The sequence below is a fragment of the Emydura macquarii genome, unplaced genomic scaffold (genome assembly GCF_026122565.2).
Source record: "Emydura macquarii macquarii isolate MOO-44397 ecotype Brisbane River unplaced genomic scaffold, CSIRO-AGI_Emac_v2 contig_3240, whole genome shotgun sequence".
In the NCBI taxonomy this organism is placed as follows: domain Eukaryota; kingdom Metazoa; phylum Chordata; order Testudines; family Chelidae; genus Emydura; species Emydura macquarii.
In genome coordinates, this window is record NW_027133377.1 from 923,698 (window position 1) to 949,493 (window position 25,796).

The following is a 25,796-nucleotide window of genomic DNA, read 5'->3' on the forward strand; positions in this document are numbered from 1 at the left end:
GCTGATTTAGCAGTGTCTACACTGGAGGTTATATCAACATAGTTATGTTACTCAGAAGTGTGAAAAATCCACACTTCTGAGCAACATAGCTATGTCAGTGTGATGGGATGTTCACACTACACAAGGCAGAGCAGGGTAAATTAGATTAATTACCTGATAAACTGCACCTGGGGGAGAGCCAGGGATTGAAAGTTTGGTTGATGAAGGACTCAAGCAGAGAAGGAACAGTCGGGATTAGCATACAGCTAGAAAGCTGGTGGCAGAGAGGGAGCCTGTAGCCACTCTCTGGATATTAGAGAGGGAAAGAGGGAAACTTAGGGGAACGGGTATGTGAAAAAGCACAGAGAAATGGCAGCAAGATTTAAGATGGTGCAGACGTTGGCTGCTGATTAGAGGGGTCTCTAAACTGGAATCTGGAGTAGAGGGTGGGCCCAGATTCCCTTACCAGCCAATGGGGGAGCGATACACTCAGGGTCGTGAAATGAAGACTGCTATTTTGTGAAAGACTTTGATACCTCAAAAGGGGAGGACTATAGTGACCTGGCCGGGGGGGAGGGGCAAACCATGAAGAGAGAGCACTTTGAGTCACATAGAGAAAGAGAAGTGGCAGGGTGCACAAGCGAGTGACAGAAGGGGGTGTCAGACCTGGCAAACTAATCCACAGGTGGGCTACTTAGGAGGCGCCAGAGCGGTGAGTGAAACATGTTACAGTCAACCTAAATTTTAAGTATAGACCAGGCTTTAGCCTGGTGAAATCCAGTGGTTAGGGCACAGGACTCAAACTCAGGAAACTTTGATTACGTTGATGGTCTGTTACTTCCTATGTGATCTTGGGTCAGTCACTTTAACTGTGCACCTCAGTTTCGTCAATTGTAAAATGGAGATGATAATACCCTCTTTTGGGAAGCAATTTGAGATCTATAGATAAAAAGAATTATATTAGTGCTTATTATAGAAAGGCTTGCATAACAGCTGGAGCAAAAGGTAGAAAATATTGTAATTTCCATCTTTTCACTGACACATTGATTAAAAAGTTTACAGTCTGTCTGCTCTATTCTATTGTCTGTTTTCTTTTATGTTAGTTGGTTTGTGAAAGATTGTCAGTATTTTGCACCATAATAAGGCAATCTGCAGAGTACAATTTCTGTGCGGGAAATCTATAGCAGTGTTTGTTAAGCTGCTGTAGAGGAGAATTTAATTAATCTAAAAACTACATTAAAAGAACATGAAGGTTGTTTAAGCAAGCACTCAACCTTAATTCTGGCAATTCCTAACTTTTTTCTGTGCAACCTTGATTCTGCCCCACTGGACATGCAAATTATGATAGTTTTTAATTACATGTTCCCATGCTACTTTATCCACCGGACCCCTGCCTCATGTGGGGATCAACTGGGAATGAATTAGTGTTGTGTAGTGAAAAAGCTTGTTGCCTGTAGGACCCCTGCATCATTTCTCTTTTGTTGAAGAACACTGCCAGTGTTCCTACTTGATGCTGGGCTCGGCACTTAAATCAGACTTTTCAGTTGACCACTATGTTCCTCATTCTCTGGGTACATAACTTGAAACACTTGGGATCAGTGGGGTACCGTGGGTCTCTGGCACCCTGCCCTGGGGCCTTGCTTACATTGGTGCCCCCCCACTGCAGCGCCCTGCAGGGGAGGGTGTCTGCGAGCCCATGTTCCACTCTTCCCCGTTGGCGTCAACAGTGTCGGTAGTGCCCCAAGGGGGTGTGTGTGTGTCTGTGGGCCCGTTTCCCGCTGTCTCCCTGCTGTGGGGCCTGCCTGGTGGGGGGGGCATAGGGTGACAGGCTCCGGTCCCCATGGCTTCCTCATTGCACCCAGTGCAGGGGTGGAGGGACTGGAAGGAAGCCCTGGCAGCCTGTGAGAGGCGGAGCCCTGGCCTGGCCCTCCCTCCCCGCTTGGGATTTGTCTTTCATTTGTGCTGAGCACTCACAAGTGCAACAGAGATCAATGACAGCTGTACTCTGAACAGATAAAACACTATAAAATACTAAGGCCTCTGAAAAATCTGGTTTTAGGCTTTTCAGATAGAGCACCCAAAGTAAGCTGACGCTTTTGATCATTTTGGGTTTGATCTATTATGTGCCTCAGTTCCCTATGTGTGAAAAGGGGCTAATATCAGCTCACCTCAGAAATATTGTGAAGGTAAATTCATTCATGTTTGCAAAGAATTAAGCTTTTACTGACAATAGAAAAGCCCCTGAGGAAACTGATAATTCTGTAGGCAGTGCAGGGCTTGAATAGTATGCAGTAAATTAGGCTTAGGGCCACATATTGAATGAGAGGGTTTGGATAAAAAGAAATATTAAATAACCGCTTATTCAGTGGGCCCTGTCAATCCATGACTACTGAAAGAGGTTGAGGGGGGAAAAGAAACCCCAGGATCATGTAATTAAAGACTCTGTCATACTGCATGTGCACAAAGGGGCTTTCTGGTATTTTCTAATTTTTATTTGACTTTGCAACCCTCATATTCCTTTCACTTAGTTGTGTGGGCTGTATTTAAGGGTTAGCAGCACAGTGGTGACAGCAATAGGCATTATTTGTTTTTTATTGGGGCTGTGAGTGCTATAGCTGTGGGGGCCTGTGTGTTGCTTGGCACTGGGAACATGGTATGTGCAGTAGAAATGACTATAGCCTAGCGCTGAAGCAGGGAGCCAGGGAAAGGATTGCAGGGACCAACGTGGGTCTGAAAACGTTTGCGGGGAGGGGAGGGAGGAGTGGGCGGTGTTTGCAGTGGAGTGAGGGATCAGTGGGAGTGTGAAGAGAGGCGTAAATTGCCTGGGGCACGTGGTAGGAGCGTGCAGGTAGGAGAGTTTTCCACCGGCTGGACAGAATGTGCAGGAGAGGGGGAGGGGGAGCTTGTAGAGGGGAGGTTTGCACGGGCTAGGCCGCGTGTGCAGGGGGGAGCGTGCAGGGAAGGGTTTGGGTGGGCTGGACAGTGTCTGCAGGGGGTTGGACGGGGCAGAGGGGGAGCGTGGGGGAAGGGTTTGCCCGGGCTGGACCCCTTGTGTGCAGGGGGAGGAGGTTGCACTGGGGCGGAGGGGGCAGCGTACAGGGGCGAAGGGTTTGCCCGGGAACTCGGACGGTGTGTGCGTGCAGGGGGAGCGTGTAGGGGCGAAGGGTTTGCACTGGCTGGACAGTGCGTGTGCAGGGGGAGGGCGAAGGTTTGCACGGGCACGTGGACAGTGTGTGTGCAGGGTGGGGACTCGGGAGGGGACCGGGGGGTTGCACTGGGGCGGGGGGAGTTGACTCGTCGGGCGCGGTACGAGGGGCCTTGGCCGGGGGCTGCTGTGGCGGGCGTGCAGCGAAGGCTGCTCCAGGGCTGGGCTCTGTGGCATCCGGGCCCGCTGCCCCCCGCCAGGCCTCGAGCGGCGCGGGGCGGGGGCCGCCGGGCGGGAGGTGGTTTGAGGCGCTGCCGGGAGCTCGGGGCTGCGGGGAAACAAGTGAGGCGGGGGCGGGGGCTGCGACAGAAACACGCCGTGCGGGGCGGTGCCTTGTCCAGCCCCCCGCAGGTTTTCAGTCACGCCGCAGCGTTTCGGGAGCCCCATGGCCTCGTCGCTGCCCGGCGCCCCGTCCCGCCGAAAGATGGGGCCGCTTCGCGTCTCTTCTGGGCTGGTGCGTGTGAACGCCCGGCCGAAAACAATGACTGAGCCGAGGCTCCGTCCCAGGTCATTTAAACTCCGGGTTTTTTTCGGACCTGCCCTGGCTGATGGCTGTGGTTGTCATTGTGGCATCAGCCCGGCTGTTAGCTTTCAAGGCTCGGAGATCCCGGGGGAGGAGTGATCCCATTGCATTACAGGAGCCGAGCCCTCAGTAGCCATCCGGCTTGGGTAATAAAGAGCTGTCGGGTTTGGTTAGACTCCTGTCAGACTGCTCTGTGGAGATCTCTTACACTAGGCAGGGAGGAAGCATGGTCTAATGGTCAGTACAGGACTGGGAGTTAGACCTGTGCTTTCCCCCTGGCTCTGACATTGGTTCACTGTGTCATCCTGAGCAGTTCAGTTAGTCTTTTTGGTCTCTGCATTTCTGTCAGTAAAATGAAGGCCATAAGTCTTAGTTATCTCACAGGAGTGTTGTGAGGCTTGCGCAGTTAGAGCGAGACCCAAACGCGGATCCACTGGGCTCTCAATTTGGGAATGGTGGTTTTAAAATTTGAACTTGGAACCAAATCGTTCCTTAGGTCATAGGCTGTCTCAGAACTGACGTGATCATCCTTGAACTTTGGGATTTCCAGTTGTGAGTGTTGTGGTTTGAAGGCAAACCTATAATTAATGTTTGTAAAGTGTTTTGAGGTCCTTAGATAGAAGGTAAAAAAGATTAATATTATTTTTTAGTATTAAAGAACCCCTTTAAAGTATCTACATGAACGTTCCAATACAATTTTGTCATCACCTTTGGTAATAAACTTTCTATATGACCTCCAGATCTTTTATCCTCGACTGGATTTACTTAACATAGGATTCTCTGTCAGTAAATATTTATAGTATTTGTGGAACATCTGATATTCATCACTGCTACTGGAAATTACTTGGATTACTTTTTTCTAGACATTGTCACAAATTTGGTAAATAATGCACAAATTAATGTTTAAAACTAGTTACACCTCCAAAAGAATAAATTATTGGATTAGTTTCCTTGGATGCAAAATTCCTAATCCAGTGGCACATCTTCCTCTTTAATATACTTTGAATTTGTATTGGTAGGAAGTATGAGATACACATTTACATTAAGGAGGCTATGCCTCTACATGAGTCATGCCAGCTCTGTCATAAATGAGGAAACGTCAGAGATACAATGAGCAATGCATATTGATTAGAGAACCTAAAGATTTTTGCTGTAAGGCTGCAGTCTTTACAATGTCCTTAATCAGGAAAAATTGCATTCCTGTTGACGTCAGGGGATGGTGGTGGAGGGGGAGGACTTTCGGATTTGACCCTTTATAACCAGGCTTAGAAAAAGATGAAGTGTTAGACTTCACTGTCAAAACTGTTTCTGTTTTGCTGCTTGGATTTTGGCTTGCATTTTAATGAACAGTAATTTCACCAAAGCATATTGTGTTGTTTTCCAAAGTCAGGGATACTGTACTGTCTTGTTAACACCACACATTATTCTCCATTTCTTTGCTTTTTGTTAGGAGATTAGCCACAATAGCAAGAGATTCTTGTTTGGGCTTCCGTCACTGGATCATATATGAGGGTTACCTATAGGTAAATACTGAAACTTTCCTGTGATTATTTTTATTTGTAAATTTAGGATTTTGCCCTGATTTTTTTTTTTTTTTTTTTTTAAAAGAGTTGTGAATTTGGTGTTCAGGAAGGTGGGGTATTAAAAACTCCACCTAGAGGCAGCCATGGTACTGCATTGTTGGACTAGCTTCCTCCCAGGTCTGACCTGCAGCACCTCTTGTATTCTGTTTCTGTTCATTGTGCAGTATGGCCTAGGATGAGACCACTGGTTTGAAGCTGATTAAAAATACACCGCTATGGGGACAACCTGACACAAGAAGGATGAGGGTATTTGGCTGAGCTTTCAGCACTTTTTTTCCCCTTCATAGCAGGTAGTTATTTTGCACCTTAAATAAAAAATGGATTGTAGCTCCGCTGCCCTTAGATGCTGGATGGAGGGAACAGAAAAGGAAAATGTGAATGTTTGACTTTGAGGATCTTGTGGTATTCTGCCATTCAGAGCCTTTCCCATGTGTGAATAAGTCTTGTTGATACATGCAGAGAGACCTTATAACTCTGGCTCACTTTCTGTAGGCACAAGGCTAGGAAATCTGGGTTTGCAGAATCTACTTTCCTGAGCTCTGTAAAGGGTGGTGCCACCAAACTTTGAACCCTTGAATTAAGGCCAGCCTGATTAGGGGCCGGCGACATTCTCATCAGCCCTCTTTCCAATCTGACTGCCCTCCCAATTACATAGCCATGCATTTTTCATGATGTATTCTTGCTGTTGTACAAATTACCTGCGTTCTCCCTCTCCCAGGCTATGAGTGTCACCTTGTATGCTGCTAAGCAATGGCAGAAATCTTCCTTCAGTTCTGAGCAATTTCTCCTCTTGCCTTGGAATGGCTAGTGTGGAAAATATCTGTAGACTGTCATGTAACTAAACAAAGAATGAGCGAATACAAGAACCACGCTCCAATTCTGTTATGTATCTCCTGTTTGTTCTTGTTTAATCTTACCTCTGTCAGCCCTCCTAATTCCTGGAGTTTATTCTGCTTTTATTTAAGTTTCCCTTTTTTCATGTTCCATTTGGCAGTATTTTGTGCCTAGTCAAAAGTGCTTTTTTACAGGGTCACTCATTCAAGAAAGAGGGGGTTTCCCCTAGCTGCACTCCTGCTTTTTATTGGACTGTAACAGTGATTTTTCCCTCCTTGGTTTGTGATAACTGCAACATCCCTATGTATGTAAAGGTGCCTGAGAGCTTCAGTAGAACCCCTTTTACAGATAGCTTATGTGACTAGTTAACCATCTCCTTTGTTAGCCTTTGACCCTAAATGTCCTACTTTCCATGTGTTCTAATCCCAGTATCCCATGGCTACTTGACCGTAATTCTGTAATTTAATATTTGTATTGTCTCTTGTGTAATACCATGCTACCAGAACCATACGTTAGCATTGACAAACAGGAAAAGGAAGGGAGGCTGTGTGGATACCTATTAGGCTGGAGCAGCAGCAACAAGCCAAATTACATGTGCTTTCATTTTTTGATAAGTACCATATACTTGTGAATAGGTTGAGTTGTGTATAAACTGAGCCCCTTCCCACATATACATGTATAGTAGAAAGTTGTATGTGAACACACATGGATAGAGCCTGTAGCATCTTGTTCCAACAATGGAGCCCAGCCACTAAACCAGAGAAAAGGAGATGTGACAGTCTGGCCGTAGAAATAGTTTGGTGGTAAAATTGTATCCCCTCTCCTGACTGGCTGTCTAAACTGCAACAAAGCAAAAACCTTCTGTTCCGTAGAAATTGTAGCTACTATCTATATTAATTTTTCAATATAAGGGATCTGGAATTATAGATTTATACACGGTATTGCTTTATTTGCATGAATTGGGAGGAGCCTCAGTACTCACAATGGGCAATGTTTTTTTCCAATAGCTGAAGAGGCCCTGGAAGATACGGGTTAGGGATCAGTGTACAGGTAATGTCTAAGGCATGCAACATATATAGGAACAAAAAAAAACCCCCATATTACATATTTCAGCAATTTATTTCATGGTGTAGAATGGAATTTATACTGTTGTTGTCATCATATATGGTGTGTGTGTGTGTGTGTGTGTGTGTGTGTGTGTGTTGCATACTCCGGATGATGTCATGATAACTGTGGATTATGTAAATATACATCTTAAAGGATATAGATCAGTGTTTCTCAATTGTTGTTCCGCGGAACCCTGTTGGGGTTCCGCAAGAAAGTGACATTGCGCCACCGAGAGCAGCTGTTCTCCGTACCAAGGAAAAAGGGAAGATGTCCCGGATTTTTCGGCGGAGGGTATCGAGTATGAGTGTAATTTCCCCATGGAGCCTAAAGGGTTCCACGGGGAAATGTAATTGAGAAACGCTGACCTAGTTGTTTGTATATAATTTGCTTATTTCGGCATTTTCTTTTGGCCCTGTATGTAAAATACTGTTAAGAGTTTGGGGGGGGTTCCGCAATTATTTATCGAGTTCAAAAGGGTTCCGTGGCCAAATTTAATTGAGAAACACTGATATAGACTATGTTCTCAACAGTAATATTTATTTGATTAGACTTAGACTTAAATGTGATGAGGAATAGTTGTAGGGTTGTATGACTAGATGATGACATAATTTCTGTATCCCAACAGGATTTGCCTATCGTGGTTTGCTTGTAATGCTTTTATTGGAGTTATTGTATATGTTTAGTTTCCTTATCTCCCACTCCACCCTCTGTTTTTTCTCTCCTCCCCCTCCACCCCCCCAGGTCATAAAAGAAATAATTACATTGTAACTGTTTCTCCCCATGCCAACATGTTTACCTCTCTTCTAAAATCAATGGTAATCTTTTCATCTGGGTCTACATCCAGGTTTCCAGTGATGAAGGAAAAGGTCATGTTGACTTAATTACAAAGGTAAATATTAGCAGCCTTCATGTAGACAGATAATTTAATCTAACTGGACATGTTTACTATACAGGTGTAGAAGGCAATGCTTGCCTTAGGAAGGAGACGATTAGATTTCAGTGACATTTAAAGTGATGCTGTCACTTGTAGTTTATGCCCAACATTTGACCTTCCTTGAAATAGGGTGATTTGATGGCAAAAGTCCTCCAGATTATTATTTATTTTACAGTGTATTTAGTGAAGATGCTGGATATTAGACATAGAGAGTGAAACCTATTTATCAGTTAACTAGGTACAACAGGGATCAGTGCAAATGTCTCCTTACAGCTCCCTATCAATGCCTGTCATTTGGGAGGGATGTCTTTTTGGTGCCTCAGCCTTTAGGGATGAGAGGGTGATTGAGACTGCAAACAAAGCTGCAGTTGAATTGTGATAGCAGTTTTTATGATGGCTGTTTGGAATTTGAGACTCTATCTTATTTCACAGTGTCCTTTAAATGATATAAATCTCTCTAGTAAATCTGCCATCAGGACTCTGAGAGGGGAGAAGAAAACAATAGTCACCATTCTGGCAGAATATCCAATAAAATAGTGTCAGAAGCTCTTCCCTGCTACTTCCTCAGCAATGATTAACTAGGGACCACTCTTTCCAAACTATGCTGCTGCCATTGATAGGGTTTACGTATAAGTAGAACATAATTGACAAGAGGTGCTAACTTCAGCTTTGCTAGAGAAATTCTATTGTGCCTTTCTAAGCTTTGGAAGTTGTTCTAATGAGTTTGTTATTTGGAGAATGCTGTAAGTGCACAGTGCTTTACAAAACACACACAAAGGCAAGGGGCCTGGCTGAGATCTCATACTGGGATAAATTAAAGTCAAGAGTTACACTAGTGTGAAATCAGAATCAGGTCAAGGTTGCGGTTTCCGAGAGCTCAGATGGATAACAAATATGGGGCAACAGTACAGATCCTTTAAGGATGAGGACCTAATTGGTGAGGAGTTAGAATTGGTCAAGAATTTTTCAACAAAACGTTTTTCATGAGAAATGCTGATTCATTGAAATCAAAACTTTTGGTGGGAAAAGGTGAGGTTCAACAAAACTTGAGGAAAAGTTTTCTCAGGGCCAGGATGGAATTTTGGGTGGGTTCTCTCTCTGAGTTTTCATCAAAAATTTTTGAAAGGTCTCAGGTTCATTCTGGTGGAGAACAGGAAAACTTTGGTATTTGAAAAATTTTCATGGGACGGGAAAACTGTTTTCAGTCTACCTCCACTGATCAAGGGAGGCTTCAGAAAAGAGGTGAGTTTAAAGGAGACACTTGAAGGAGGAGAAGGAGCATTTGGTTGCTGAAACAGTGGGATGTTCACAGTTCCAGGCGTAGAATAAAATAAGGTATGAAGGTAGAATGGGGAGAAGGAGACAAAGGGATCATCTAGGAGTGAGGTGCAGAGGAATGAGGAAGGATTATGAAATGAAATGAGAGCAGAGAAGGAGGCAGGGAAGAGATGTGCAGGGCCATGAGAATGAATGAGGAGCCTGAACTTAATGAAGGAGAGAGGAAGTCTCCGAGAGGATTCTAGGTGCAGTGGAAGAAGAAAGGCAACCAGCATCTGCCTCTGGCATGAGCAAAGGTCCTTATTTTCCAGTATGAGAAGACTCTTGTACAGAGTTCAGCTTTAAAAATGTGCTGGAGTTGACTGTTTTTAGACAGGACGGGTAGAGAAGTAGATGATGTTGCCTGGCCCTTATCTTGTGAAGAAGTATGTTACAGCCTGCACATCTATAACCCACTCTTTGGGAATCTGCCTTGCACATTCCCTGAGCCATCTCTGTATACTAATGCAGCAACCTCAGATTGTTTTCCCCTTCATTTCCGTTCAGATGCTTGCATAATTGAACAATAGCTTTGCATTTCTTTGCATATATGGTGCAGTGTCACGAAAGAATGTTGCATCTTATGATTTGATGTCAGAATCCAGGAAGATTTTGAGTAGGGGGGTGTTCATAGAGCTTCCTTTGTGGAAACCTTTCAAGTTAGTGTGGATTGCATAGTACACTATGGTTTGGTCCCTGGACTCTTGAGTTCTTCTAAACCCAGTTCTAATGCGGATTCTCTGTCTGCCTTTTGGGCAAGCCACTTTCTTCTTTAGTTTCTTCCTTTATATATAGGTTTTCCTCTTTTTCCGTATTCCTCATGTTCCACATATTATGAGAATGTTAGCTATTTAACATTTTGTAAAGTGTTTTGAAGGTGAAGGGCAGTATTTAAGGCAGTATTCAGCATTGCACTTTATGGTGGAGCCCTTCTGAATGATGTAAAGTTAAAAAGGGGCTTCTGCCATTATCTGGAAAGAGAGTAGAGATTTGAGGTTGGTGTTGCAGAGATTTAGGGAGATGGATGCAGTGCACAGAGTTCACATGGACATTCCCTAGCCATGCTGCCTGTGGTGAGTGGAACAGCAGCACCTGCATGAAGCAGCATTTTGCTTATTGCACTGTGGTGGTTTCCAATTACAGTGCACAAACAAATACTTGAGCGCGAGGGATTTGCTGGGTCTCTTTTCAGGTGTTACGTGTATGATGCAAGATGTTGTTTTTGAGGACACAATATTGCCATCTGATAACTAAATGGTCAAAACTCTAACAACTGCTGTGTTTTTTCAAGTCTACTACAAAAATGTCAACCCCAAGTTCCCTGGGAATTGGGAAGATGTCCCACTATTTAGATAACGTGACCGTTGGGCATACCATTGACTTCAGAGAACCAAATGGTGTACCAGGGGACAGATAATGTGATGTTAAAATGGAGGGAAGAAGAACTCCAGTTATTTTCAAGGGTGATTTAAATCATTAGGGTTTTCCAGATTGGGGGATGGCTTTCTTCTGAAATGAAATGGCAAGAAGAGGCCCAAAGTTCTCCTGTGGGAGTTTTCTCCCACTGTTTTTGACTAGTGCCTGTCATAAAGCGACCATGTGTGGGTGAGAGAGCATTGTATTTGTCTGAGTATGGAGTGTCTGTAACTGTTCAAACACTCGCCCTTGTATGAAGGGGAATTAAATCTACTCTTCTCTATTGATACATTGGTATTTTGTATCACTGAAAAAAATGTATTGGAAGTAACAGAGTTTTCAACTCTTTGTGTCAGGTGCTCCTGTCCTCAGGCTGCAAATCTTCATATCTTAAAGTGCCCCCCCCTGGGAAGCACATCACTGCTGCTCTGTAACTCGCTGGCTGTGAGCCAGCTCCCCCTCAGTTTTAAAACAGGCTTGTCTTGGATAAAGGATCATTCTGAGTGGGAGGGACTGATGTGTGGAGAAAAGTAACTCTCACATAAGATGGTTATAAAAGAGTATAAAGGATTTTGCCTTGATCGTGATTGACAGGACCTATACACCTAAAACTCCCATATACTTCAGTGGGAGTTCCAAGTACTTGGCACTTCTCAGGATCAGGCCCTTATTAGGAATAAAGTATAAATGAGTCTGTTATCTTTTGGATGGAATCAATGAGACCCATAAGTTACAAATACACACTTCTACAGTGCTTTGGTTGCTATAGACAACAGCAGCTATGTGGCACTGGTTACAGATCTTTTAAATGATCATCAGAGCATGCACTTGTAAAGTGCTTGTCATGGGGCTTTCTGTTTGGCTTTTGTAGATATGCGGCATGTTAATTTGAGTTACAAGCCATGTCTTATTTTTCTGACTATCTCAAAAGCAATGAAATTTTCTGGGTGTACAACAGAAGTTGGGTAGCTCTTTTGGTCCCTGCATGCCAGGGGTCAGGGTCACTTGGCCTTTGCTGTCAGTACAAGGGTTTAACTGGATTTTTGTTAGCTCTCTGGGTATCTAGAGATGAATGAATTAATATAGTAAAAAGGGCCTGATCTAAGTCTGCAGGACACTAGTATATAGACAAGTCCTGTTCTGGCTCTTAAACTGATTTAGTATGTGATCACTTACAAGTCACTTAATCTCTCTGAGTCTGTCTTAGCCTTTGTACAATGATGTTATAATACTTACCTATCCTACCAGAGTGTTTAATTATTTAATGTTAGTATAGTACTAGGTAAAATGTTACTTTGTAGCTTCTTGGTAAAAAAAGAAACTTTACAGATGACATGGATCAGAAATTGGGATGTTATGGGCCTGATCTTGTGGCTTCGTGCAGACAGAATTTCTACTGAAGTCAGCTTGCCACACCACCTGATAATGCTGCCTTCACATGGGGTAAAAAAGGAAACGCTCATCTATAATGGTCTTTTGTTTTGAATAGGAATAACTGTGATGTTGCAGCTGATCCGTCGGATCCCAAGGATGATACAAAGCGTTACCTCCTTTTTGCTAACAAAGTGAATATGCCTTCATTTGTTTGCCCTTTTTTCCCCCCACACCCCAGGGCCACCATTACAAGGACTTTGAGCTGGTGATACCGTTATGATATTTAACTCTGAAAAATTACTTTCCTGAATAATAAGATTTTCTCTTGATCTGTATTATGCATATTTACTGTACAGTTACATAAAAGCATGTGGTCCCAGTCCATATATTTCACATGCAGAACTCCCTTTGATGATCAAGGCTGCTGGGCGATTTGAAGTGGGTTATTTAAACACGATTTACATATAGGAAGTTACAGGAGATATGGTTTATTGCATCTGTTCTCATACGCTTGCCTGAGTTTGGTTTCTCTTGTTCTTAAACCAACAAAAAGGAAAATATTATCCCCAAGAAATCATACAATGTACAAAACATTTGTGCATATAAAACTGCTAGAAGCCCCAGAACTCTTGAACTGCAGGTAGTGGGTGAAATCCTGGCTCCAATGATTTCACCTTCTGTTCTTCACTCACACTGTTTGTTATACCTAGGCACTGCCACTTTTGTAATACACCAACCCCCCTCCCAAAAAATCCACTGGTGGAGACCAAGACAAATCTATGCAAATAGGTTAGAGTTATAACCTTGAGTCTGAATTTTATGGTATTTATCTGATTAAATTAGCTTTTTAACACTAGTTTTAAGGCATCATCTTAGGTTGCTGTTAAATCTGATTTTGTTTTTACTATTAATCTGGATTTACTGTGAAGAAAAATTATAAACTACCATATACTTAAGAAAAATTCACTTTCACAGTTTGTCTACTGAATGTTGATAAATGAGGAAAACTCTGGTCCCTTCCTGCTGAAAAAGATGTAAGTGCCATGTTAGCGTTACTCTGTGTACTGAAATAGTCTGGTGACTTAAACAACTCTCACTTTTTTTTTTTTTTTAAAAACAGACTGAAAAAAACATATTACTTAGAGCAGAGCTAGAAAAGGTAGCCAAGAATCACCCTGATCGATTTAAATCATGGTATACATTGGAGAGACTTTCTCAAGGTAAGTTACTGATGCTCAGAGAAAGATTTTCTTCTGCTCTCTGTTCTGTATACAAGCCACAAGTTTCATCCTTTCCACTAGGGGGTAGTGCTACAATATCCAGCCATCCATTCCGATAGAACTGAGTACTCCTATCAAACTTATTAGTATCTTCCCAAACCTTCCCAAAGCATGGAGCTGTTCTGTAAAACTTAGAAAATGGGAACTGATGATTAACTTTCATTGTATGGTGCAGCTGTGAAGTGACTAGATCTTTGGATAGTGAAATGTTTGTCATCTTACACTTCTCAGCAAAATATACAGCTCTGCTGCTTTGTCTTGTCTCCCTTCCTCCCTCATTTCATCAGCAGAATCATGTTACCTTGGCATTGTGTCTGCTTAGTACTTGCTATGGACACCACAGGAAAATGTACGAGTGCCACTTACAGTAGATCAAGTTTAGATAGGTGCAGTTGCAAGGTACAAAGGTTTAATGCACCAGTTGTGGATTTCTGTGTAGTACTATATTGTGAGGGAAAACAAAGGCTAGAGCTTGAATTCTGCTGTATCTCTCTCTCAAAACACTGAGCCTAATTAATGGCTGGTGTAAGTGATCACAACTTTGTTGATTTTAAATATTTGACTTCAATGCAGTCACACCTAGGCTATGTTTACACTTAAAGTGGTGTGTAGAGTATATACACTGTGCTTCTCCCCGCTCTTCCCCTCCAGCATGGGTAAAGAAATCAGTGTAGATGGTGAAACACTACTTAGGCGAGCAAAGACATGCCAAAATCTTAGAGTATATACCCTACATGGCTTTCTACATGCACAAGCAATGCTTCCACAGTCAGTGTCCTCCTGGGAAAAGCTCTGGCAGGGGGGAGTCAGCAGAGAGACTGCAGCAGCTCCCTGCTGTTGGAACCTTTCCTTGCTGCCACCCCTCTGCCTGAGCCTTTCACTGCCGTGCGTAGGTACGTGCCGCAGTATGAATGCAGCTTACTTTTCATTGCGATGTGTTGCTATGCGTACCTTGCCCCCGCTGCCAGACAAGGCTATATACACCAGTGGTGGATGTGGTCGAGAGTTTTGATCCTACTCTTGTCAAGTGCCTTCTTACAGTGATGGGGTATAAATGCTGATTCTAAAGGGATACTTGTCCATGTGTATTGCCTGTGTTATGTTGAGGGGCAGGATGGGGCCTTTTAGTGTGAATGTATATTTGAATTGTAACGTACTAGTGGTATCCCTCAGTGTTTGTTTCAGTTTGGAAGCATAGCTCTGATTTCATTACTGCAGATATGATTAAACCACACCTCCCTCCCCGTGGCAGAGATGTTCTTACTCTGATATGTGGGCCTCCACCTGTGATTCAGTTTGCATATCAGCCAAATCCTGACAAACTGGCTTAACCCCAAGATAACACATTCACTTATTGACACTGATGCCATGTAGTACCTTTTACAAAGTGTACTACGTCTCATTCACATGCAGAAATAATCTATTGTGCTACAGCACTTTTAGAACAGTGTAGGTAGACCGCAGTTTTCAAAGTTCGGGTTAAGGATTTTATTGAATAGTTGAGTAATTTTGTTCTGTCTCTTTGTTGCCTTGAATATTTTTAATATGGAGAGCTTGAGTAATAGTCTTTAGATGTTTGATATTAAGCAATAAAACAGAGATGCATATCTGGCTAACTATAATATGGAGAGGGTGTTTAATATACAAAGTTAAAGGTCACGTGACTCCAGATACCCAACATTCAATTATCCTAAAATATTCTGTCTTTATTGCTTTAATTAGATAAAATTTGTAACCAACAACTTAGGAGGAAAAGCTCAATTATTTTGTTAATTATATACTTAGGTATAGCATCGACTTTCAGCTGCCTGTGATTGGTGTTCTGAACCTATTTCCCAACTTATGTGAGGTTTGTGTGACAAGACTCTACACATAGTCCATTCATTACAATGTGAAGAAATTAATTTATTTCCTGAATGAAAGAAGAGATTAGGAATATTTCTTAGGAGGGTACTGCCATAAAACAGTGCAGTAGAGTAAGGAAGGGGGTCATGGGACGAAACTGCAGTAACTCAGACAGTGAAAGTGCCTGAAGAGAATTCTCATGACTTCTCAAACTGTTTTGTTGTTAAAATTTCACTCTAAAATTTAATGTCGGGGATTAAATATTAACCTTCATGCTGAGTCACTGAATGTTACTCTAGGTATATTTGTTTGCCAGTAGCACGACTACTGCTGTACAAAGAGGATGTGATTGACAGTCACTGAAAACTGCATTGCTGCCTTACATTGCACTGAACTTCAGTACAAGTATCTCCTGTTGTTATATGGACTTATAATAAATACTGTTCTCTACAGGTAGTACCTGTGCTGTAGGCAGTTTCAGAAGTGTGTCTCACTCAAAAGAAAATGTTGCTTCCAAACATAAGGTACATGACTCATTCTAAGGCACTCTTATAACGTCATTGTTTTTACTATGCTATGCATCTCTTCAGAAACACCTTTCCAATGCCAGTGCCTGTGCACTGCTGTGTTCACTCTCTCAGGGCTGGTTTGTACGGTACTGTCCTGTTGTATCTTAAGCTTGTAAAGTGGGGGGGGGCAGGGATCTTGTTTCTTATCTGACAGATTGTGAAATTACATGTACCCAGTAGCACTTACTTAATGTTTTTAATTAGAGGTAAATACCAGTAACATTTGCACTTTATTTTATTTTTTTGGTATCTCACCGATGAAGTCTACTCAGTGCATTCTCACACGAACAGTTACAGTGGACAGAGATTAAAAGGCTTCAGGCTTGTAGGCCAGCCATTTTAAAAGTTTTGATAATCCCAATGCCACTGTGGACTGAGTCCTTTAATGCCAGTGTATTTTGGAGAGTCATAAGCAGGGCTCTCTGCTGTGGAGCTTGTGTTCCCTTATGTTGCAAAATACAATGTTAATTTACTCTATCACCATGAATTTTTCAGTCCCATCCTTTCTTTCATTCCCTCCCTTGCAAAACACAGCTATGGCTCAGAGTTGTAAATACTCAGATGTAAAATTTTCTTTGCTTATGTTTTTACCAAATTTTTTTCGATAATGTGTGTTTTGTTATGCACTCTAGGCAACCTGGGCCTCACATCTTTGCTGTTTTCTAGGCAGTGCAGTTCTTACCAGGGAAGTAGTAAACACATAGCTAGCTTCAGCTGGTACATTATTCACCAGCCTGCACTGTGGTTTCCTTCAATCTCAGGCTGCGAGCTGAACAGCAGAGGTGAAATTCTGGACCCACTGAAGTCCATAGCAAAACTTCAATAGACTTTCCTGAGGCTAGAATTTTGTCTTGGAGGATATTTACTTGCAAAGAGAAACTTTGTGTGTCTTCTGTTAAGTCCCTTTGAACCTGTCTATTCATTTTCCCCTTTTGTTCATTCTACATCTGTATATTCTTAGAAAAAACACTTATTTCTTCTTAAACACTGCATAATTACTGATTGTGGTACAGTAATTTAAAAATGTTAAGTCATTTCTAAGTATTATCATTTAGCATTATAACCCCTTTTAAAGGATTATCATTCATTTTAAGGGTGAAGGTTATAAGCTTTATGAAATGCAAAAAATATGCCTAGACATGATTTTACATTTATTATAGGTATGGCACTTAGAGCATTTTTTCATGCACAGACTTCACAATGCTTTATAAAAGTGAGTCTGCTCATTTAATAGCTAGAGAAACAAACCCTTGCAGGTTAATGGAATTGCCCAAGCATACATCAAGTCACTGACAGAAATAAGAATAGAACCCAGGTCTGCTGACTTCATCAGTACTCTAGCCCCATTTCCTGTCTGTGTGCACATGTATTTTATATAAGATGCCTATTCAGTACTCTGGGCATTGTATAGAAATCTCCTAAGGCCTAAATGTACTTCAAGACAAAGTACTCTCATATAAACTGTTAAAGAGCAGATGGGGGTAAATGAATAAACTTCCCAAAAGACCAGCCGCCAATGCCTATTTAAAACGTACTTTACAGAGTCAAGATGGAATAGACAAATGTACAGAATTTATTCATTACAGTATGAATGCCCAAAGGTCGGTATTTGTATTTCCCTGAACTTTTCACTTTTATTTTGTATATCAAATAAGAAACTCAAGTATTCTGTTAACTTATATTTGAATACTAAAGTCTACAAAACAACACACACGAACTGTAAAATATTAATTTTAAAAATCCAGTATGGCCTAACATCTTAGGGTGCAACATTCATACAAATTTAAAACTAATTTCATTAGGTTCATCTAAGGTGCATCGAGTACACTAAAGTGATAACTGTGTGTTCATACAGACAACGGAGAATTCTCAAAAGTGTTAATTAGAAACCTAACTCTGATCCCTGTTATGTGAATGGGACTTTTGAAAATCCCAACTTTTATATCAAACAATTCTGCTGTCTCCATACAGTAAAACTCATTTTGCAAAATGGAATGCAAAAAATTAGCTTTTAACAAGTTCACCTATAAATCTTAATTGTAGAAATTGACAAGTCTTTATGAGAAATCAGTTCTATGACCATCGTTCAAGTCTCACTTTCCCACTTAGATCACACTTTGAAGTTTGTGCATTAAGGGTTAGATTGGGCCATCTGTACCCACAGTGAGTAATACCTTACTCTTGAAATAGTCCTATGAGTAAGGGCTAACTCTGACTCAGCCTGAATAGTACTTAAGTGAAAACAGCCTCACACTTTAAGCTCTTTTGGAAGAGGCATGTCTTCCATTGAGAAATATTTCCAAACGTGGTCTAGCATCATAGCACATAAAATGAAACCTCACTGCAACCAAAAGTGATGAGTTCTAAGCAGTAAGTAACCCACCCTCAGACAGTATAAAATAGGCTTGAATTAAACATATTCCAAAATAAAAAATACCATTTATTTCACAACCCAGTCAAGTTTTGTTTTTGGAATTGCCCTGTGTGCAAAATATCCCACTCATACCTTGGTAGTGACTGTAGGGGCATCAGACTTTTTCTCCCCCCCCAGTCTCCACTCTTGTGGTGATCCATGTTGAGGACCATACAGCCCCATCAGTGTACAGCTGAAGCGAAACCTCAAGTAGTCATGGAACCTGCATGGCCACCTTCCAAGTAATGCTGCCTAATATCTAGCTTTTACGTGCAGAAAGCAAGAACTGCCAGTTGCCTTCATCTCCCTGGACAGCCCTCACCATTTGGGTGTGTCTGCACTGGAGCTGGTAGGTGTAATGACCAGCTCAGTAGTGCTGATCAGGAAGTGTATCTGTAATAACACAAAGGGTGGGTGAGGCTAGCTGTTCTGCATATCATCTCATTTTTGGTAAGTACCTGGATGGCTAGCCACACTTCTGTTTTTAGGGCACTACCCTGATCCCAGCTGGACATGACACCTTCCAGCTACAGTGTAGACATATCCTTTGTGTATGTAGCTTTTCTTCCCCACTGCAACTAGAGACTGTTGTCTTACCTGAGGCAGCAGTGTGGAAGACACCCTTGCCCAGCTGCGCCACAGGGAGTGAGTGCAACAGTGGTTGCAGGGGGAAGAGAAAGAACCCGGGGTAATCCAGCAAGGTGTTGGGGAGTTGGACAGAGAAAAATTCAGTGGGAGACAGAGGAGTGAACTCGATAGGAAATATAGAGGAAGGGTGAGGTAGCAGCTCAGCCCCCAGAGAGAGAATGCACAAGCATGAGCAGTATACCACTTGGATCTTGAAGCAGCTGGGCTAAGGGTCAGAAGATGATTAGGCCTCCCTCCTAAGTTGCAGAGCCTAGCTGGGCCATGTCATGAGGGCAGGCAGGGCCAGGATTTGAGGCTCTGTTTTTCTCCCTGACCGTTTTATGGAGCTGAAAAGTATTATAAAGAAATGAACTGTTATAGAATTTAACATTTTCAATCAGAAAAATGATTCATTTTATAAACTGGGAGGTTTGCACAGTATAAATACAGAACTTGTGGCTATGCATCATCTGTGATAACACAAAGGGCCAAGGCCTGTTCTCAGATAGATACATGAGGACAATGGAAATTGTGTGCTCACAACTGAGGGCACCATGGTCCAAACTCTTTCTCTCTTCACCCGCTATCCTTTCCCAGGATAATTTCTCCTTATACTACTGCTGTCAGGTTACAAACTCAAAAGTTTCAGCTATAATGCAGACTCTTTCTTCACAGCACAGTTAGCTCAAGTTATAATTCAAGTGTTACCCCCAGTTCAACTCCTGCATACACAAAAAAAAACTCTAGTGTGAGGTGAGTGGTACTTTAAGTTCAGACTCTGGCCCGTCAGATGGTGGGCGAAACTTAAGTGTTTCTGATGCTTGAGCTAGTAACAGAGGAGTTACAACTCATTAGCTAATTTAATCACTGTGTAACTCCCATGGTTGTTTTGAAATGTGGTCAAATGTACTAAATCAAACTACCGTTGATGAGCCCTCATCACCGTTTAAGATAGGGTAACAAGCCTTGTGGATTGGGGGAAGCAATAGATGTCAAACTTTAGTCAGGCTTTTGGTACTGTCTCACATGACCTTCCCATAACAAACAAAAAATATAGCCCTGACAAACTTATTATCAGATTGGTGCAAAACTGGCTAGAAAACTGTACTCAGAGCTTAGTTATCAATTGAGCTAGAAGGGCATCTCGAGTGGGTTCCTGCAGGTATCTGTCCTGGGTCTGGTTCTATTCAGTGTCTTCATAAATGATTTGGATACAAGCAGTTTGGAGGACAGGAAGAGAATTCAGAATGATTTTGACAAACTGGAGAAATGGCCTGAAATAGGGTAAAATTCAATAAGGACAAATGCAAAGTACTACTTTTAGGAAGGAATAATCAGTTGTAGAAATACAAAATGGGAAATGATTGCCTAGGAAGGAGTACTTCAGAAAAGGATCTGGGGATTATAGTGGATCAGAAACTAAATGAGAGTCAACAATGGAATATTGTTGCAAAAAAAGCAAACATCATTGTGGGATGTATTAACTGGAGTGTCATAAGCAAGACAAGAAAAATAATTCCTTCTAATCTACTCAGCACTGATAAGGCCTCAACTGGAGTATTGTGTCCCGTTCTGGGCACCATACTCCAGGAAAGATACGGACGAATTGGAGAAAGTCCAGAGGAGAGCAACAAAAGTGATTTAAAGTCTAGGAAACATGACCTAAGAGGAAAGAGTGAAAGACTGGGAGAAGAGAAGACTGATGAGGGACATAAGTCTTCAAATACCTGAAAGGTTGTTAAACGGTCCTTAACCACAGAGGACAGGACAAGAAGTAATGGTCTTAAATTGCAGCAAGGGAGATTCAGGTTAGATGTTAGGAGAAACTTCCTAACTGCCAGAGTAGTTAAGCACTGGAACAAATCACCTAGGGAGGTTGTGGATTAGATAACCTATCAAGTTTCCTTCCAGTCCTACATTTGTGATTCTATATCTGCCTGATAATCAATCAGATCTCCAGAAAAGAACTGCACCACTACCTTTATGTCCTATTGGATTCTAGCAGTTTAAGAATCTGAGATGATAAACATTCATCATTTGCCTTTCCTTAGACATATATACAAGGGAGAGTCACATTAGTCTCTTGCTATATTTCATCATTTAATATCTTTAATTTTCTTTGCAGTAGAACACTTCTGGATTAATTGCATCACATCTTGAACCATCTGGGTCAAGTTCCCCTTTCAGCTACACTAGCATGATGCCACTAAAGTCTGTGGAGCTGCAGAGCTGATTGGCCATTATAATACACTATAAGCTATACTAACACCAGCTCATAGCAGCAGCTGTGCAGCACTAACAAACATTTCCTAACTAGTGACCCTTTGCATGTCACACTGGCAATAGTTGTTGGTTGTTACTGTGACATTAGGGTAGTGCTCTGTATAAGCATATATAGAAGACTGGAATGAAGAGAGAACAGTTAAAGGGGAAATATAACCACAGCTACTGTTTACAAAACAAACAAGTTTCTCATGCAAACATTACAAGGTGTTTCTAACCACATCTCAGTCATGCCATTATGCAGAGTCCATATACATTGACATTGCTTACAGTATGCTGAATGCAATTCAGGGAGCAAGAAGTCTTATGGTAAAGGCTTGAGAGTCTATCACTTCCTCCTGGTTTTCCAACCGTCCATGCTGAGTTTCACACCAGCTGTTAACTTTGCTTGCAGATCCTCTATCTATATACTCATTTTGACTGAAAATTCAGTGACAATTCATTTGTATGCACGCTTGTGGATTGGGCAGTCTGGTATTTATAAGAGAAGGCTGTATGCAGCAGAGCTTACTGAAATGTTACAATAGTACAAGGAACTTTCATCAGTCATAAGGCAAACAATGTATTGGGCTAAAAGTTCTATTGCACTCACCTTGAGGTATCTGTAGAGAGGGTGGTATATACCAATCTGGTATTTTAAATATGCATTTTAAGTTAGATGAATTTTTCTGCCTGTTCCTTGAACACACATACACATACTGCTTGTTTGAAATCATGTAAGAAAGAGTCATTCTCTAAGAGAAGCCAACTTTTGGGTCCCTCAATTTCCTTTGCAGTCTCAAACTGAAGATTGAATTGTGGGATTTCCTGCTGAGAGCAAATTTTTCATTGTCCTTCCAGGGATGCCTTAGGCAGAGAGAGTAGAGGGGGGCCTATCTAGGAACATACTCATCTGCTAGGTCTTCAAGAGGGGTGAAAAGTGATCTGTCTTTCCTCTTCAGCCCAATGGTATAGTCAGGGTAAGGCAAAGAGAAATGCAGAAGCAGGGGAGGACTTCCCCTTTATGGTAGTCTCAAAATCCTGAAGCCCGTCCGATCTCTAAATCAGACTGCAGCTTTTCAGCAATGGTTCAACAAACAGCTATCTGCACCACCGTCTGTCAGATCCCAAAATGATATCTGTTGCACCATGAACCATATAGTATAATTGGAATTGTCAAAGTAACATCCTCACCTCTTTAATTTAGTATCAGGAAGACCCTTATTCTGTGACAGAGGCATATTCTACTTTGCAAGTTACTTATAAAAGTACAAAATTATAAAACAGATAATTGGCAGGTAACAGTGCATAAATCCACTGTATAAAATAAGTCACCGTAAATCTGTAAAGATATCTTTTACCTAGTCTTAATCATTTTCCAATTTTCCCATCTTTAGATGATAACTAATTTTGCATAACTCTTCTTAATCTCCATTTAAAAATACCTAACAGAGTGGGTTTTTTTTTTTTTTTACCTGTAAGGTGTTTCTGCATGAATAACACATACATTTTACACTTCTCGTTGGCAGAAAAGCCTAAGATATTTTCTGCATATAGCACCCAGCTTTCATCAGCTAGTTCTCTGGATACGTGTGAGGTATAACAGTGTTCTTGGTCTTGTTCATCATCTCCAGTCTTCAAAGGTGGGTGTTAAAAATCTGCTGTCATTCAGCATTTCATCTTGACTTAGCAAATTCTGAAAGTAAATAAACAGTATGTATACCAATCAGAAATATGTTCAGTTAGATGTGTATAGCAATCCAACTATAATTAGATCTGATTAATGACAGCAGGAATTTACCACTTATTTGATGTAGCTCTATCATAATATTATAAATATTTAAGGAATTACAAGTCACCTGATTATACTATAACGTAGCGGGATGAGTGGGATGATCAGCAACAATACGTCTCGCATTTGGGTGACATAATGGATAAAAAAGTTCATATTACATGGCCCTCCATTTTGCTTTCCAGTGAATGAGTTTATCTACTAAAATCAGCAGCACCAATGCAGCAGTTAATTTTATACACTATGTGGTCCCATGTATTGGATACAGAATCAAATCCAGACTGCTTTGGTGAAGTGAACTCTATCTGAGGGAGCAGGGGCAGTAATTGCTTGCAAAATGTTGGAGTTACTTATTTTCAATTTGTTTTTATCAGATGTAGGCACTAATTTACAGTGGGCGACAGTCACCCCTGTTCAGAGGGTGTGGAGAATCAGTGGAGGCTATGCACCACTTAAGTTCAACTTAGGCCATACACTATGAATAAAGGACTGACAACTTATTTAAAAATAAATAAAGATTTTTAAATTATGGAAATGTAAGCAGGCTGTAAATAAGAAGTCTGTAACAGGAACACTGAGACACTTACTCTAGAGAACTGCCAGTAATGATTAACTTTCACGGTATTCTAGCACAATAAGTTTGGGACTTTACAGCAAGTGTAAATTGGTACATACCGTGAGGTTGCTTATGCCTTGAGAGAGAACCCCTATTTGCATTACTGTTCCTTCTGAATGTTCCATCTGTAAAATCATTCAGTAACTAGATCAAATCAATCAGCAACTACAATTTTATCCAGACTCTACATGCATCTTTCAGAGGGGATTCTGTCTTTGAGAAAAATGAAATCTCAACATAATGAATTACTACTCCTTAGGCACATTTCAAAGTTATACAGAAACAAATATACATATTGTACATAACACCTCACACATCAAAAGAAAAAAATACTATTACTGTATAATACAGTAAAAATGCAGTTATGATAGGAAGATCAATTTCTGATAAGGAGAAAAGGCATTCCTTAATCCTTTAGTATGAATATTACACCCATTAACTAAGTTAAGAATATATCAGTTTGCTCTCTATGTGCTACAATAATATTTCCCAAAAGACAAAAGCATTCAACAACACATGATGCATTCCTACTAGACAGGCAATACAAGGTACTCAGCATGCTCTCTTATTAATTCTAAAGAGGGATATTAATCTTTTGAGCATGTCAGGTGACCTGAAATGTAAAGTGAGTTGAGTACTAATAGTGCTAATTATTTACTGTACAAATGTGTGTCTGTACTCTGTTCACTTCCAGGTCATTTGTTCAGCTGGAAGTTAGAATTTCATTACCTTTTTTTAAATTATTCAAAATATTTTTGCAACAGTTGCACAGTTGTATTTAGTAATTTAAAATGGGGTCAGGCATGGTGGAATATTAAAGTTAAAATGTGTGGATGCTGCATTAACCTTGTAACTGGACACTTCCTTTCGGTAAACATGTTAAGCATCAAAATACAGGTACATTCACTACAGATACTGACAGTGTTCAACCCTGTTGGGATTTGGTCCTCTCATATTTTCTTAACACAAATAAGATTAACACTAATATTTTACTTTGTAAAAACTAACACAGGAGCCACTATATGTGAAATGCATGCTAAAACAGTTTTGTTAACTGGGTCCTCTAAATAACAAAGTGCAAACTTACAGCAAAAAAGACAGTAGTTAGGTAATGAGTTAATTTACAGATGAGCACAAATGATGTGTTGGGACAGTAAACCATGCAAATGAAAAATGAGTTGTCCTAATTGTGTGATCATTCTCTTATCTGGTTTCTCACTTAGAAGCCAGATTAAATAGTTCTCCTCCCTGGGACAGAGTCTCAGCTAGTGTAAATTGACATAGCTCTACTGAAGTCACTGGAGCTGTGATAATTTACATTAGCAGAGGATCTTCCCCAGGTCTGGCTCTTGTGCTCTACCAAAGCTCTCACGAGCCCCAACAGCTCCGTTTTTCAGGGTTTGCATTACTTTACACAGACTTTGGCAGGAAGGAGGCTGGATAGAATTTTTATGGATACATACTGTTTGTGTGTGTGTGATGTGTAAACTAAAGTCCATTACAGAGAAAGTGATTGCTACATGTATAACAAAATGGAATTATTCAAAGTATTTCTTTATTGTCTAACTGGTAATGTTCATGAGTGATCCATTGTGTTATATATATTATTTCATACAGTATGTAATACTTTACATGGTGCAAATGCTGCACTCTTCAAGTAGCATGTCTTAAAATATACAATCCAGTTGTACTTTTATGAGAACAAAATATAAATTGATACCTCTGTACAAATTAATCTGAATAAGATTTTATTACATTAAAAACCACTTATAAAGATAAAATTTCTTTGTGCAGTACTCCTAGATTATGAAAATTAAACGTTCAAAAATATTTGGTGTTTTTACTAAACCCCCAAATTTAACAATCCAAATACATTAACTTTTATAGTGTAAAGGTTTTATATACCTGAAAAAGGGCTTGAAGATGGAAGGGTTTACACTTACAAAGATAAAAGTATATTTCACCTGACATTCTCAGTATAAAACTCTTCAAAAGTGTCCATAGCTCATACGTTCTCAATGAGTTCATGCAGATGTAGCAAAGATTTTGTTATATGGTAACAAAAGGTTATTTGCAAGCTTTGGAATGCATATAGAGGATGAGAGATGAGAATGATATCA

General features: G+C 41.0%; 1 protein-coding gene across 11 annotated transcripts in view; it reads right to left on the reverse strand.

Moving 5' to 3' along the window:
* Positions 1–17,065: 17,065 nt before the first annotated feature.
* Positions 17,066–25,796, reverse strand: part of PPFIBP2 (PPFIA binding protein 2) — a 197,166-nt gene continuing 188,435 nt past the window's right edge. For 10 of the 11 annotated variants that reach the window (XM_067532155.1, XM_067532156.1, XM_067532151.1 and 7 more), the window contains 2 exons: positions 23,736–23,801; positions 17,066–22,964 (listed from right to left, as the gene is read on the reverse strand). In XM_067532155.1, coding sequence (XP_067388256.1) covers positions 22,893–22,964; positions 23,736–23,801 — 138 coding nt within the window. In that variant the 3' untranslated portion in view covers positions 17,066–22,892. The remainder of the gene's footprint in view (positions 22,965–23,735; positions 23,802–25,796) is intronic. The other variant, XM_067532157.1, reaches the window with a different exon arrangement.